The 15,958-nt window shown below is 51.2% G+C and overlaps 1 protein-coding gene across 2 annotated transcripts in view; it reads right to left on the bottom strand.

Moving 5' to 3' along the window:
- Positions 1-2,511: 2,511 nt before the first annotated feature.
- Positions 2,512-15,958, bottom strand: part of SCD5 (stearoyl-CoA desaturase 5) — a 163,194-nt gene continuing 149,747 nt past the window's right edge. The window contains exons 4-5 of one of the 2 annotated variants that reach the window (XM_008267676.4): positions 6,675-6,907; positions 2,512-3,971 (exon numbers count right to left, since the gene is read on the bottom strand). In XM_008267676.4, the coding sequence (XP_008265898.2) occupies positions 3,781-3,971; positions 6,675-6,907 (424 nt within the window). In that variant the 3' untranslated portion in view covers positions 2,512-3,780. The remainder of the gene's footprint in view (positions 3,972-6,674; positions 6,908-15,958) is intronic. The other variant, XM_070047963.1, reaches the window with a different exon arrangement.

Raw genomic sequence — 15,958 nt, 5'->3', positions numbered from 1 at the left:
ATCCAGATTGCGTTCCTGGCTTCTAACTTTGGTCTGACCCAAGCACCACTGTTGTGGGCATTTGAGTTGTGAACCAGTGGACAGAGGTGTTGCAGGCAGGCATATAGGATAAAAATGATCAGGTTTGTGAGCTGGAAGACCATGCCTTCACCACGCCCTTGTGTGACCTCATGCCTCTACCTGGCCACACCTGTGTGCCCACCGGCCAATCAGGCTGATTAACCACTCTCCTTTGGAAGTGGATTAAAGGCCTAGGACATGGTGGGCCCAGCCCCCCCCCCCTTTTTTTTGGCCTTTTGCCATTGTGGGCGCTTGCTGTCCCTGGGCCTCCAGAGCGCACGGCCTTGGGGCCACCTGCTCCATGCATCCTGGCCTACATGCTTCTCCATGTGGCTGGCCCCTGGTACTTGTATGAATCCAGATTTTCCTCTCTGTTTTAGATGGGGCCCTCCCTCTCCTATGCATTTCTCTCACTGAATAAAAGCTTAAAACGTATCATGCTGCCTCGTTCATTTATGCCAGTATTCAGAATTCTTCTCTGAATATTAGGCAAAAACCACGCAGGCTCATTAATAGTGGCAATTTACTAATAAGTACACGGTAATATAATTGGTACCCCAGATGAGACATACAGGGGGTCAGCCTCCTGTTTCAGAGACTCTCCGTCTCTCTTCCTCTCAAATAAAATTTAAAAAAGAAAGAGACTCTGAGCCCAGTGCTCTGTATGCTACCACAGGAAGCCAGAGTATTGTGCAGTATTTTCTTTATGTTGTTTTCCATGGTCGATTATGTCTTTGGGATGAGTGAAATCAATGTAAGAATATGCTATCCTGGGGCCAGAGTTGTGGCACAGAGGGTTAAACTGCCACCTGCAATGCTGGCATCCCATATGAGCACTGGTTTGAGCCCTGATTGCTCCACTTCCAATCCAGATCCCTGCTAAGGAGCCTGGGAAAGCAGTGGAAGATGGCTCAGGTACTTGGGCCTCTGCCACCCATGTGGGAGACCCTGATGGATTTCTGGGCTTCTGGCCTTGGCCTGACCCAGCCCTGGCCATTGTGGCCATTTGGGGAGTGAACTGTGGATTGAAGATTCTCTCTCTTTCTCTGTCTCTCCCTCTCTCTATATAACCCTGCATTTCAAAATAAAAATAAATCCTTTTTTTTTAAAAAAGAATATGCTATCGTTGCAGACAGTTCAGACTCAATTATTTCCTTAATTTTGACCTTCCAGGCCCCAACAAAGATCAAAGTTAATTTGAGAGCTGGTCCAAATCTGAAGTCAGACACGTACTTGTCTCTGTGCTACTGGTTGGATGTTAGGGCTGAGTGGTTTAATTCCTTCTCCTTGCAAAAATGAAAACACTGGATGCAGAAGATTGATTTTTCTCCAAAACAAATCAACCACCACCTCCCCCACCCCTGCAGCTGGCCAATGGCACAGCTGGAGACTTGAAATGTACTTGGGGGTTGGCACCACCAGCCTGGCTGTCTTAACACCAGGGGTGTATGCTTTATTGGAGCTGCTCTCCTGGGCTCCCCGAGCCTGGACACAGCGGTGGGTCCTTCTAAAATAAACCTGGTAGGGCAGAGGAGAGCAAAGTAGGACATGGGGAGCCGTTCCCTCAACTGAAATCAAACCTTGCAGTAAACGTCATCACCTCCCTCGGGCTAGCTCATCTGGGCATGGGAAATGCCTCCTGTGGCTACTTTCTTCCTTGCACTTCTACTGAGGCCTGCAGAGGGTCAGTCCGGAAGGCACTAGTTTGGTCGCCCCTTGCTTCCTCCAACACTGCCCACTCCTGGGTCTTTCACTGGTCTTGGCACTGGGGTTCGGAGGAGTGAGGTTCTGGATTTACTTGGACTAGTTGGGAATATCTTTCTTTTGTGAAGAGTCCCAGCAGTCATTCTGAATGTAACCTTTTCTACTAATGGACAAGCAAGAAGCAACTTTTAGGGGTCAAAGGTTCACATAAACATTCCCAATTGGAGGGCCATTTTAGGCCATGCTGATACAAACTCATTTCGAAACATAACTACACAAGATCAGCCCTCCCTACAAAGTCTTAGCAATACGTGCCTGGAGCGTGCAGCCCTGGGAAACACTGCACGTGGATGCAAAAGGGTCCTTACATGGTGGTACACGCTCTGCCCCGCCAGTGGCTGCAATCCCCCTTGGCGACGGGCAGGCTAAGAACACGCCTGATGACACACTCCAGCGGCACGGAGGCGGAGCCGAGAGAGGAGGACTGTACTAAGACAGAGGTCCACTCGCCCCACCCCTGGTCACCCCTGAGGACTGTACTAGAGACAGAGGTCCATCTCGCCCCACCTCTGGTCACCGCTGAGGGGTGGTTCTGGCTTCCCACGCTGGGTACACCAAAGACAGCTGGGCAAGGCAGGTCGCAGGACTGAAGTCAGTCCCGAGCCCAGGTCAAATGGGAGTCGCTTGGTCGCGACACTGAGAAAACCTTCTTGGAACAACTTTTAAGCATCTGGACAAGAACACCAATGAATTCATTATCATTTATTGTAAATCACTCATAGTTTACACACAATTAATGGCAAAATAACACTATTAAGTACCTGCCGGATGAAGAACTTCATTATGACAACTTCCGATCGGCATCAACGCTGTTTCTAAAATGTAAATTTTAAATCCTACATCTTTCTCGAAATTATCTCTCTTAAAGAACTCGGATACCAATACCATGAGACCTTCCTTCTGCTCTAACATCTAACACAAAGGGCACGCTGTCTCATTAATTCAACATGCTCTTTACAAGGAGACTTAACACACAAATTTGTTTTTTTTGGATCGAGAAGCTACATAATGATCACTTTATAATTTGCTGCAAAATCAATGAAGACTGCATGCAAATGAAACAGCAGATACATTAGAGTTCTAGCTAACTGTCGGTTATTAAGATATGATGGCCTCATATGGAAAATTAATACACTTATTTAGCAGAAGTAGCTAAAGTACATGCATCAGTGGCTGGGATCAATTAGAATATAAATTAGGTGTCTAAACATTTAAATGAGAGCTTACTTTGATGTCTGAGTTATATACCTTTAAAATGACAATAGAGAAAGAGAAGAAAATCAACCATTTATACGGGCATTGATTTATAGGGTAGGCTGGGTACATGGCTTGGGGCACAAAAGTAACTGCGTGGTGAGAAATCTCCTAAAGCAAAGACAGTGCAACATTAACAAGCCGTAAACAGGGCAACAACAACAAGATACAAGAGCCATTCCCTATATTCTCACTGCTTAAAGGTTTTGAATATCCCATTTAGATAAACGAAAAACCGACCACGGAATAATTCCAAAACAGAAACAGTCTTCAGCTACGATGCACAGCCCTCTTTTGTCCCCTACCCTGCCCCTCTGCCCTTCAGATACTGTGTTTAACAGCAATGCTGGTTAACTGGGAGAAAATAAAATAAATGCTCTCCCAAGTCACACAGAAAGAACATTAAACTCGTTCATCCTGTCGGGGTGAACATCAGGTACAAGCACATAACAATGTGTATTTGAGATATTGGAGCTATAGCAATTAAATCACATGTCCACATCCTAATGCTAAATCATAGTACTAATACTGACTTCAGTTTTTCACTGATAGTTGTATTTTGACATTGAGACCAACAGAAAATTCCCAGATCACACAGATCCTGTTCCCTCCCCGCCCACCCCCCCTCCTACGATCCAATGAACACAGGGACTACAGTAACAAAGCCAGGAGCGAGGTGTCCCGTCGGGCCGCTCTTCCACGTCAGGCGCTGCCATCTCCTGTCTTGGCTTTCCGGGCCTCGATCATCGGCTTGGTGGCCCGTTTGCGGTCAGTGGCCAGCCCCAGCAAGCACATGAAGTCAATGAACCAGGTGGTTGGGTTGAAATTTAAACCAAATTCACTTGCGGAGTAGTCGAAGGGAAAGGTGTGATGGTAATTGTGGAAGCCTTCGCCTAGAAGACAGAGCAGACATTAAAAGAATTCAATCACTGTGTCTCTCTGCACACCTTTTAAATTGTATTTATTTATTTATTAGAGAGAGAGAGAGAGAGAGAGAGCGAGCTCCCATTTGCAGGTTCACTCCTCACATGCCTACAACGGCCAGCACTGGGCTGGGACTGAAGCCAGAAGCCAGGAATTCAGTGCAAGTCTCCCACATGGATGGCAGGAACCCAGTTACTCCAGCCATCACCTGCTGCCTGCCAGGTCTACACTGCAGGAAGCTGGAGGCAGGCACCACACCCAGGCACTCTGATACTGGATGCAGGCATCTTAACTGCCAGGCTAAAAGCTGCTCTGACACCGATTTTTTTAATCGCCTATGTTTTGAGGATCCACTGAGACAGAATTCACTTATATAACTTATCCACTTAAAATATGTAACTTCACGACTTTTAGTGTATTGAGTTGTGTAGTCAACATTATAATGATTATAACATTTCCATTACTCCCCAGACAAACCACAAATGCCTTAAGCTCTCACCCCAACCACCTCCCAGTGCCCTCCCAGCCCTACTCTCTATAGATTTGGCTTTCCTGGACATTTCAGACAAATGAAATCACACAATAGGTAGTCCTTTGTGGCTGGCTTCTTTCACTTACCACAGTGGTTTCAAAGTTTATCTGTGGTGTAGCATGTATCGGTACTACATTCCCTTTTATGGCTGAATAGTAATTTCTTTTTTTTTTTTTTTTTGTATTTTTTTTTTTTTTTAATTTTTGACAGGCAGAGTGGACAGTGAGAGAGAGAGACAGAGAGAGAAAGGTCTTCCTTTGCCGTTGGTTCACCCTCCAATGGCCGCCGCTGCAGCCGGCGCACCGCGCTGATCCGAAGGCAGGAGCCAGGATCCAGGTGCTTTTCCTGGTCTCCCATGGGGTGCAGGGCCCAAGCACCTGGGCCATCCTCCACTGCACTCCCTGGCCATAGCAGAGAGCTGGCCTGGAAGAGGGGCAACCGGGACAGAATCCGGCGCCCCAACCGGGACTAGAACCCGGTGTGCCGGCGCCGCAAGGTGGAGGATTAGCCTATTGAGCCACGGCGCCGGCCTGAATAGTAATTTCTCCGGGTGGATATACCATATTGTGGCTACCCATTCATTAGCTGATGGACATGTGTGCTGTAATGAACACTGCAATTATCTTTGTAAATTCCGTCTTCCCTACCTTGCCCCCCCGCCCCTACCCTTTAGTGTGCTTCCCGGGTTGAAGTTCTTCCCTCTGGTTTCAGAAGCAGGTGCTCCATATGAATTCCCCACTCAACTGCACAGCTGAGTACAGCAAGAGCCTTCCAAGGACCTCTCTAGAGCAAACTGGCTGGGAGTCCGGTGTTGGCCTGGGTAGCCTGAACACCAGTCCCCGGCTCTCCAGGGCTTGTGTCACGATCCTAACCACTGGGCTTCCGGGACCATCCAGCCCTACACAAGGTGGCAATGGTCCACGCTCGCTTCTGTCTACTCTCAGGATCAATATTGAATGTGGCTCCCTTCCTTAGAGTCCTTTTCCGGAGGCTAGAGGGCAACGCCGTAGATCAGGTCAGGAAACTCTTCCTCCTGGTTTGCAAGGCACGTGCCCCGTATGCATCCATCCAGCTATTCCACAGAAGGACTTGGTGTAATGCCACCCTGCATCACTGCTGCCACCACAGGCGGGCAGGAACCTCAGGACCCCAGGGGTCTGAATGAGTGGGTGATGCTAACGAAGCGCAGGCAGAGACCACCAAGTGATGCGAAGACCACTTCTGCTTTAATGACGATCACTTCCCCTCTGGGTTTGATCTCTGTGCTCAAGATTCAGCCTACCAAGATGCCTGAGCTGCTTCTAGAAAGGTACTGCTGATATGTATGAATCCCTTACTATGCGCTAGACACAATGCCAGCCGCTTTACCAGACATTCACGGTTACTCAGCACAGCAGCTATGATTATCCCCGTTTGAGACTGAGGATGTAAAATCACAGAAGGGACAAGTGACTTGCCGAAAACCATATGGCTGGCAACAAAAGCAACGCCATGGAAGGCTTATTTCAAGCTAAGCACTGCTGCCAACACTGTGCAGGAACTCAGCTAACCCTACAGCGCCCTCTGGAGGAGCTCAGTGCTACTGCTACCTCTGCTCTACAGATAACAGCACAAAATGCAAGGAGCCAGATCACTTGCCCAGAGGATAAGCGGAAAAATCAGGACTTAGCCGGTGTGTGTGTGTGTGTGTGTGTGTGTGTGGCTTCCAAGGCCTCACTGTGAACCTCGTTGTGGTCCCATGAGACGCCAAGTCTTGCTTCTTCTCCTGTTTTCGAAGGCCTTTTCTCTCGAGGTCTGACTAAGGATGGCGCAGCTGCAGCTACAGGAGTCATGGAAGTTTGTGAACAAGTCAACATCCGCTTTTTCTTCAGGAAAATTTCCATGGTGAAAAAGAAATAACTACTATTTGTCGATCACTTACTACACTGTACCACGCAGTGCGCGTATTCCTGTGAGGAAGGCTCTGTACCCCGCTTCACAGAGAAGAAACCAGAGAGATCTCATGGCGTGTCTAAGAGCCAGGATTCTCAGGCCAAAGCTCAGGCTGCCTCCATTCCACTGCCTCTCTCTACAGATTCCACAAGACCAGGAACATCTCCGGGCCTCCATTCTCCCCACGGTTCCCCATGGCCCTACTCACCAATGGCACCCAGAGTAACGAGTGGGTTCTGCCGGGGGCTGATGCGCTTGTCGTAGGGCCGGTTTCCGTACATGTGGGCAGCGCTGTTGACCAGCCAGGTGCCGTTGAGGGAGACGGCGTAGCGGAGGATGGCAGCCAGGAAGTAGGAATTCCACAGGCTCTCTCCCCAGGTGTACCAGGGCACGATGGTGGGGACCACGAAGCACATGAGCACCACGCTGATCTTATAGTACCTACAAGGCAGGATGTCACTTCATCAGTGGGCACCTGTTGACGGCCCTGGGAACAGGCAGGCAAGGTCAGGACAGAGCCCAAGGGAAAAACCGTGGCTCCCCCAACTCTTCCTTTACGAGGAGAACCCTGTTGTGTATAGGAACCACAAACCTACATACCTACAAGGGTTAGGCAGGTGACACCAGGACGAGAATTGGGACAAGTAAAATACAACAGGAGGTTGTAATGCCCCCTAGCAGATTACAGAAGAATTATAATGTAGAATAATGAAGCAATGTAGAGAAATGGTGCTCATTTATCTTAGAGCTAAGTTTATCCTACAAGCCACCAGCTTAAGATGGCTCCTAGAGATTTCTTTCGTCACTCAATCAACCTGATGTATCTAAATAATTTCAAGAAATATTCGGGATTTCTTGAATTAGGCACACAATTCTGAGCTAACTTGGCTTGGTAAAAAGGTAAATAACACCCCATTAAAAGATAGTCTCTGGCCCTCAGAGAGTACCTTCCAAACCAGTGTGAAAAATAGGCAGGATGGCCATGGCCACACAAAAAGTAACCATTCAAAAGCAAACCAGAGGGGCTGGCGCCGTGGCTCACTTGGCTAATCCTCTGCCTGCAGCACCGGCATCCCATATAGGCGCCGGGTTCTAGTCCTGGTTGCTCCTCTTCCAGTCCAGCTCTCTGATGTGGTCTGGGAGGGCAGTGGAAGATGGCCCAAGTGCTTGGGCCCTGCACCTGCATGGGAGACCAGAAGGAAGCTCCTAGCTCCTGGCTTCGGATCGACGTAGCTCTGGCCATGATGGCTATTTGGGGGGTGAAGCAATGGAAGGAAGACTTTTCTCTTTCTCTCTCTCTCTCTCACTGTCTAATTCTATCTGTCAAATAAATAAATAAATAAAAATTTTAAAAAGATTAAAAGAAAAAAAAGACAAACCAGGGGCTGGTGTTCAGCCTAGTGGTTAACATGCCTGTAACCCACATTGGAGAGTACAAGTTTGATTCTTGGTGTTGCTTCTGGCTCCGCCTTCCTCAGAGGCAACTATCAAGGCTCAGGTAACCTGGGCTCTGTCATCCACGAGGGAGACCTGACTGTGTTCCCAGCTCCCAGCTTTTGGCCCTAGCCTGGGGCTGTTGTGGGAATCTGGGGGTGAACCAGTGAACAGGAGCTTTCCCTGTGTCTCTTTCTCTCTCCCTCAAATAACATTTTAAAGTATCCATATGTGTGTGTGTGTGTGTGTGTGTGTGTGTATGGCATCACTAGTTTGATTTCTGGATATACTTCCAGCAAATTTTACTGAACATGCAGTATGTAGTATGTGTCGGGCCCTGAGCAGTACTGGTCTATGAGCTGAGTGTGGGTAATACAAACACAGATCAGAGGTGGTCCCTGCCTCAGGCCTCCGGAGCTGGGATGGCCCTTGGATCTGGACAGGACAGGCTGTGATGTGAGTCTGCAGCTACCCATTCCTAGCTATTTCCTGCCCAGCCTCTCCAGGGCTGCTTAGACTCCCAGAGATGCACAGGCAGCAGTTGAAGGTCAAGTGGAAAAGGGCCCAGAGCCAGGGGGTGGCCGGACCCAGCTGCGGCTCCCAGGAGGAGAGCAACTGCACGTGGCCAAGGGATGTCTTTAGGGACTCGTCTCTGGGGTACCACCCAGGTCTAGTTTGAGAAGTGGGGGCGGTACTGGGCGCTTGCTCTGGGCGGGATCATCCTCGAGACAGATCTGGCATATGGTGTAGCACTGAAGATCTGGGCCCGAGACAGCGGCCCTGGCGTCCCCAGGGAGAAGCTGAGCTCCCAGCTCTGCCCTGACCCCAGGGACTGAGGCTTCTCCACTGAGCCCTTGGGTCCCGGCCTCCACTCTGAGCTGTTTAAACTGTCACCTGCCTGCCATGGTTCCTGTTTCCGAAGTTCCACTGTGCCCTGTGGAGGGAGCGCACCAGCAGCGTGGTTCCCCAAGCAAGGAGAGCAAAGCCCCTGCACTCCCCCAGCTCTCTGAAAGGCCACAGAGTCACGGAGCCACGGGGCCACCAGGCTCCGGGCCACTGCCTGGCACACAGCGCAGCCTCCTCTCTGTGTGCTTGGCCGAGTGGAGGGGAGAAGGCACAGTTAGCAGCCTCAGTGAGTGGGGCTGCCAGAGAGGGACCTGGGGCCCAAAGTCCCCCGCTGACCACTTCCCACAGCGTTGGCCAATCTCTGCCCGAGAGCCCAGCGCCCGCCCTCGCCCCTGTGCCGCCGGCATCAGCAGCTGTCTCCGTTAATGGCTGCCATGGCCTTGGGCCTGGGACCCAGCGCTGGGACAGCCCCCAGGCACCCTCGGTACCAAGACCCCACACTGCACCTGCACGAAGCCTCAGCGCTGACTTCCCTCAATGAAAAGCCCTCCCTTTGGTGGGGTGGGAGGCTGGGAGGTAGCTCTGGTTTTTTGCTAAGTGGGTTTTTAGGTAGTAAAATATTACTTGGTACTGAAGTCCCCCGCCTGGCCCAGGGAGTAGATGACAGAACAGCAGTGGGCCCCAGGTTTCTCTCTGCGACACTTCCTGCACTGACAGATTTATTGGGCGGCTGCACTGTGCCCTGTGCTGCCCTGGCGCTGAGCCACAAAGTGAACACGATGGACGGATGACAGCGCCAGCCCTGGGGGCGCAGGGCATTCCAGCAGCGAGCGAGGCACCTGCTCCGCTTATTCTGACCCGGAGGGCAGACAAGAAGGCGGATGAACAAAACACACACTGCGCATGCTCGTGGTGAACACCAAGGCGCAAGATTAGGGACTGAAGGTGAGCCGTGGGAAGGGCAGGGGAGGAGATCTGACCGCTAAGGTTTGCAGTAAAGACCCGAGGACGTGAGAAGTCAGCCACGCTGCCGAGTGGGGCAGAGGACGCCACGAAGGCCCTGAAGCCACTCAGAGAAGGGCGCGGGGCGGGGGAAGGGGAAGAAGGCTGGGAGCCCAGGGCGAGAGGAGGGATGGTGGGAGGAGGCTGGAGAGCCCTGTGGCAGTCCAGGTAAGGCAGGATGGTGGCTTGAACCGTGAGAAACGGTCAGATTCTCGCTCTAGCGGGGCTCCCCCGACAGTTGTGGCATTGTGGAAAATGAACAAACAACGTAGATTTCTTAATTTTTTGCACCAAAATAAACTTATCCTTTTTTTAAAAAGATTTATTTATTTATTTGAAAGAGTTACACAGAGAGAGAGGCAGAAAAAAAGAGGTCTTCCATCCACTGGTTCACTCCCCAGATGGCTGCAACGGCTGGAGCTGTGCCAATCCGAAGCCGGGAGCCAGGAGCTTCTTCCGGGTCTCCCATGCAGATGCAGGGCCCAAGCACTTGGGCCATCTCTACTGCTTTCCCAGGCCATTAGCAGAGAGACAGACTGGAAGAGGAGCAACCGGGTCTCGAACCAGCATCCATATGGGATGCTGGTGCTTCAGGCCAGGGCATTAACCCGCTGTGCCACAGCACCAGCCCCAAACTTATCTTGTTTTAAATGGTTTATTTATCTATTTATTCAAGGGTTATTTTATTTATTTGAAAGGCACAGTTAGAAAGAGAGGGAAAGGCACAGGGCAAGAGAGCTCTTCCATCTGCTGGTTTGCTCCCCAAATGTCCACAACACCCAGCGCTGAGTTAGACTGAAGCCAGGAGCCTAGAACTCTATGTGGGTCTCCCATGCCAGTGGCAGGAGCCCAAGCACTGGGGCCATCTTCTGCTGCTTTCCCAGGTGCATTAGAAGGCAGCAGGATTGGAAGAGGAGACTGGAATCTGTGCTCACATGGAATGCTGGGGTCACAGGTGCTGACTCAACATGCGTGCCACAACGCTGGCCACAGATAACTTATATATAAATTATTTTGATTCCATCGTCCATGAACTTTTTTTTAAGATTTTTTAATTTTTTAAATTTTAAAAAAGATTTTTATTTATTTATTTGAAAGAGTTACACAGAGAGAGAAGAAGAGGCAGAGAGATAGAGTCTTCCATCCACTGGTTCACTCCCCAATTGGCTGCAACAGTCAGAGCTGCGTCGATCCGAAGCCAGGAGCCAGGAGATTCCGCCGGGTCTCCCACGCAGGTGCAGGGACCCAAGGACTTAGGCCATCTTCTACTGCTTTCCCAGGCCATAGCAGAGAGCTGGATTGGAAGTGGAGCAGCCGGGACGTGAACTGGCACCCATAAGGGATGCCAGCACTATAGGCAGCAGCTTTACCCGCTACGGCACAGCTCCGGCCCCTGTCTAAGACTTTTCAAAGATCCTTCCTACTTCAAAAACCGAGTGACAGGACTTAGTAAGAGACTCGAGGTTAGAGAGGAAGGGTGGTGACAGGATGACGGTAGGGATGGAGTGGAATGGAGGAGGAGCCGGTGGGAGTGCTGGCCTCGGGCACAGTTAAGTGGAGATGCCCATGCCATCCTAAGGGAGATATGCAGAAGGGGAGGGTGCAGGTGTGGAATTCAGAGAGGCGCCACAGAGAGCTGGTGCTGGGAACAGAGGTGTGGAACTCACCCGCCTACCACCAGATACCACTCACGCCCGGTTTCTGGTTTGAGCTCCACAATAGCCCTAGCCGGTTGTTTCTTCCAGCCTCTCCTTTGCACGGGTCCAGACAGGTCACATGGGACTTCCCCAGGCCACACTGGCTGTTCGGAGCAGAGCCAGGCTTCAAACTCAGTTCTATAACCTGTTGCTCACTCAGCCAGCAGGGAGCAGGTTGAGAGGGGGAAGGAAACTCACCTGAGATAAATTGGCTGACCCAGCTGAGCCAGCTCCCACCTCGGAGCTGCACCTGTTTGAGTAAAGACAGTGGCCAGCAGTAGACACTTTGTATCTTCTGGCTAGACAGGTACTTCTTGGAGGGCACGCATGCTCTCTGTCCCGTCTAGGGCACCCTCCCCAGTCCTGGCAGACGGAATCTTGCAGGTATCACTGGCCCAAACATCACCTCCTCCTAGGGGATCTCCTGGGTTCCCGGGAGCAGTGTTCCTGTGGTGGCTTCTCCTACCCACCCCCCCATCTCAGATCCACACTCGCTGTCTTTATGGGTGGTCTCACCTGCCAGCACAGTGCTCTCACCCATGGCTGCACATTAGAATCCACCAGAGAACATTTGGAAATGACTGACGCTGGGAATCCACTCCAGACCAGTGGAATCAGCAGCTCTGGTCTGTGCACTGCCATCTTTTTTTATTTTTTAGGCTCTATTTATTTATTTGAAAATAAGAGTTACACACACACACAGAAGGAGAGACAGAGAGAGAGAGAGAGAGGTCTTCTACCTGCTGGTTCACTCTCTAATGGCCAGGGCTGGGCTGATCCAAAGCCAGGAGCCAGGAGCTTCCTCCGGGTCTCCCATGTGGGTACTGAGGCCCAAGGACTTGGGCCATCTTCTACTGCTTTTCCAGGCCACAGAAGAGAGCTGGATCGGAAGGGGGGCAGCTGGGACTCGAACCAGCACTGCCATTTTTAAAGCCTCCCCGTTGCAGACATGGCAAATAGCCTCCCTAGATCCTCACCGCCCTTTCTTGCTGTACTTCTTGTCCTGACTTGGTTCAGGTTTCCAACTGGCCACCTTGTAGCCATGTCTTCTGGGGAATGTCAGTGAGTCTGTGATCTTGTACACCTTGCTGATGGTTAATTGAAGAACAGGCATATGAGGCAATAGTGGCCAAGAAGATACGAGGGGAAGGATGGATGTACCTTTTAGAAAAGGAAAATATCAAGTGTTGACAAGGATGTAGAGAAACCGGAAGCCCTCTGCACTGCTCGCAGGAATGGAAAATGCGGCAGTTGCCGCAGAAAAGGATTTCGTGGTTTCTCAAAAGGCTGAATGTCAAGTTCTCAGAGGGCTTGGCAGTCCCACACTCAGGTCTACGTAGGAGAGCAGGCACTTGAACGTGACCGGGTATTTCTACACTGTGTTCACAGAAGCATCATCCGCAACAGCCCAAAGGTGGGGACACCGCAGGCGACCATCAACAGGTGAACAGGTGAACACAGCACTGTGTGACAGTGCTTGAGAACGTGTGGCCCAGCGGCTAGGATGCCAGTTAACATGGCCGCATCCCATACTGGAGTGCCCGGGTTCAATTCCTGGCTCTGGCTCCCGAGTCCAGCTTCCTGCAGTGTAGACCCTGGGAGGCAGCAGGTGATGGCTCAAGTAGTGGATCTCTGCCGCCGACGTGGAAGGCCTGGATTTGAGCTGGGAACTTTGAGTTCCAGCTTTAGCTCTATTGCAGGCCATCCGTGGAGTGAACCAAGGGACAGGAGCTTTCTCTCTCTCTATGCCTCTCTCTGCTTCTCAAATAGATGTCAATAAATAAATAGTTCACACAAAAATGAAATTCAAAGTCTGAGGGCAAAAAACCTTTTGAAATCCACACTTGTTGTTTTCATAATATGCATTTCCCATTAACTATTTAAAGATCTCAGATTTCAAAATCTCACCCAAATAAACTTGTCTTTTTTTTTTTTTTTTTTTTTGACAGGCAGAGTGGACAGTGAGAGAGAGAGACAGAGAGAAAGGTCTTCGTTTTTCCGTTGGTTCACCCCCCCCCCCCAGTGGCCGCTGCAGCTGGCGCGCTGTGGCTGGCGCACTGCGCTGATCCGAAGCCAGGAGCCAGGTGCTTCTCCTGGTCTCCCATGCAGGTGCAGGGCCCAAGCTCTTGGGCCATCCTCCACTGCACTCCCGGGCCACAGCAGAGAGCTGGACTGGAAGAGGAACAACCGGGACAGAATCCGGCGCCCCGACCGGGACTAGAACCCGGTGTGCCAGCGCCGCAGGCGGAGGATTAGCCTAGTGAGCCGTGGTACCGGCCAAAACTTGTCTTTTAATTCCATTCTTTCCATGAAGTTTTTGAAGAACTTTCTATACACATATAATCAAAAACCATTAAGAGGAGTGAAATTTTGAGATGGCTATAACATGGAGAGATACTGGAAACACTGACTGAAATAAACCAGGCACAGAAGGACAAACATTGTATGATTCCACTTAATGCAAGGTACCAAGGATAGGCCAATTCAGAGAGACGGAAGCGAGAATGGAAGTTGCAGGAGCTGGGAGGAGGGGGAGGGGAAGTCATTGTTCCATGGGCATGGAGTTTTTACTGGGAATGATGAGAAAGTCGTGTGTATGGTGGTGATGGCTGCACAGCCCTGTGAATGGGGGGGAACACCATAACTAGTATGTTGTGTCTGTTTCACCACAATAAGAAAGAACTTTTTCAGGGCTGGCGCTGTGGCGCAGTAGGTTAATCCTCTGCCTGCGGCACTGGCATCCCATATGGGCGCTGGGTTCTAGTCCCAGCTGCTCCTCTTCCAGGCCAGCTCTCTGCTGTGGCCTGGGAAAGCAGTGGAGGATGGTCCAAGTGCTTGGACCCCTGCACCCACATGGGAGACCAGGAAGAGGCACCTGGCTCCTGACTTCGGATCAGCGCAGCTCTGGCTATTGTGGCCATTTGGGGAGTGAACCAACCAAAGGAAGACCTTTCTCTCTGACTCTCCCTCTCACCGTCTGTAACTCTACCTGTTGTAAATCTTTAAAAATAAAAGAAAAAGAAAATAACTTTTTCTTTCTGTTTTGAGGCAATAATTTTCCTCAACAGTAGAAAGAGCATGGGGCCAAGACGGTCCCTCTTTCTCACAGTGCTACTGGGTCCTGCTAAGTCGCCTGTGGCTGTGACAAGTGGAGGCTGGAGGAACAGAGCGCACACCTCAGGCTGACGGGGCAAGCAGAGGGAAACAGCCCTGGGTGCATGGCTGAGCAGGCCGGGAGCTGCTTTATCTTATCTGACATCTTATAACAGGATGCAAGGAATTTTCTGTTGTTCATGCCAGCTGCGTGGAGATTGTCTGTAGAGAGGCTCAAAGCACCCTGGCACACTGCAGTGGGCACGGATGGAAGGACTCCGCTCTCAGCTGCTCACAGCACTGCCTCCAGCAGAGGTCACGACCCTCCCCGCCCCCCCTCCAAGACTGCAGCCGGTGACTCAGTGAGTAGGGCCTGGGGATCGAGGGGTTGGCTGATGCCTCCATTGAGACCGACCAGGGCCCAGCATCTTCCCCTGACCAACTCCCCTTCCAAGCCTTCTTCCACAGATGGGGAACCAGGGGGCCTCCCGGGGAAGCTTCCTACAATGTGGGTTTCACCCCAGAGGCAGCTTCTGGGGTGAGCAGACCAGTGACAGAGATGCACAGCTGGGCTGCCGGAGTCCAGAAGAAACCCAATTCCCAGGAGGCCAGCAGCCTCCCAGAGAGATTCTCACATTGTGCAATGACTACGCACGTGATGCTTTGGGGAATAAATGCTGACTTCTCAGCTTCCCAGGGGAGTAAAAACACCACAGTGATTTTAGTAGGCCAAAGAGATAACATGCCAAGGCTTCCAAAAGTACACGACCACCCAACACGCGTGCAGCCTGCTTTTCAGTTCTTCTTAAGACGCCTCTCTCTTGGGTTGGTGCGACCGTAGGGCTGCGCCCATGCAGCCAGCAACCTGGCCGAAGAGCTTGCTCACCAGGACCTGACCCCAGCCAGCAGCGGGTTTCATCGGGAGGCTCCCTTCTCCGGTTTAAATGGACGATTTCTGAGAGTGAGCTTCTAGGTCGTTCTCCGAGCTGCCAACTATGGCAAAGTGTTGACACCATTTAGGATCAACAGCCTAACAGGTTCAGCCTTGGTTCGGAATGAGAGTGTCTTTCTGTGACTCCTCTGACGCTGGGATGGGTGAAGACTCCTAAATGCATCAAGGAGGAACGAGAAAGGGGTAAAGACAGGAGAGAAGGGGTGGTGTGGATCCAAGAACGGCCCAAGGAATATGGTCGCTCCGCTCCGCAGGTCTGGAGCCAGAGACCTGCACGTTCCAGCTAAAACCACCAAAGCGGAAGCACTCAGACTCGCCTTGCGGGTAATTCCAGGGCAGCTCTGGCACAGTGCACACAGGCAGACCCACAACAGACGCTGGAGACCTTTCCACTCTCACACCTTAGGTGGCCCCATCACACCACCACCATCACTGGCAAGATGTTTCGGCTCAGGGCTGGTGCTGTGG

This window comes from Oryctolagus cuniculus, chromosome 8 (assembly GCF_964237555.1).
Source record: "Oryctolagus cuniculus chromosome 8, mOryCun1.1, whole genome shotgun sequence".
Taxonomy (NCBI): Eukaryota; Metazoa; Chordata; class Mammalia; order Lagomorpha; family Leporidae; genus Oryctolagus; species Oryctolagus cuniculus.
Note: the sequence above shows the minus strand (reverse complement) of the source record. Positions and strands in the feature narration are given on the sequence as shown.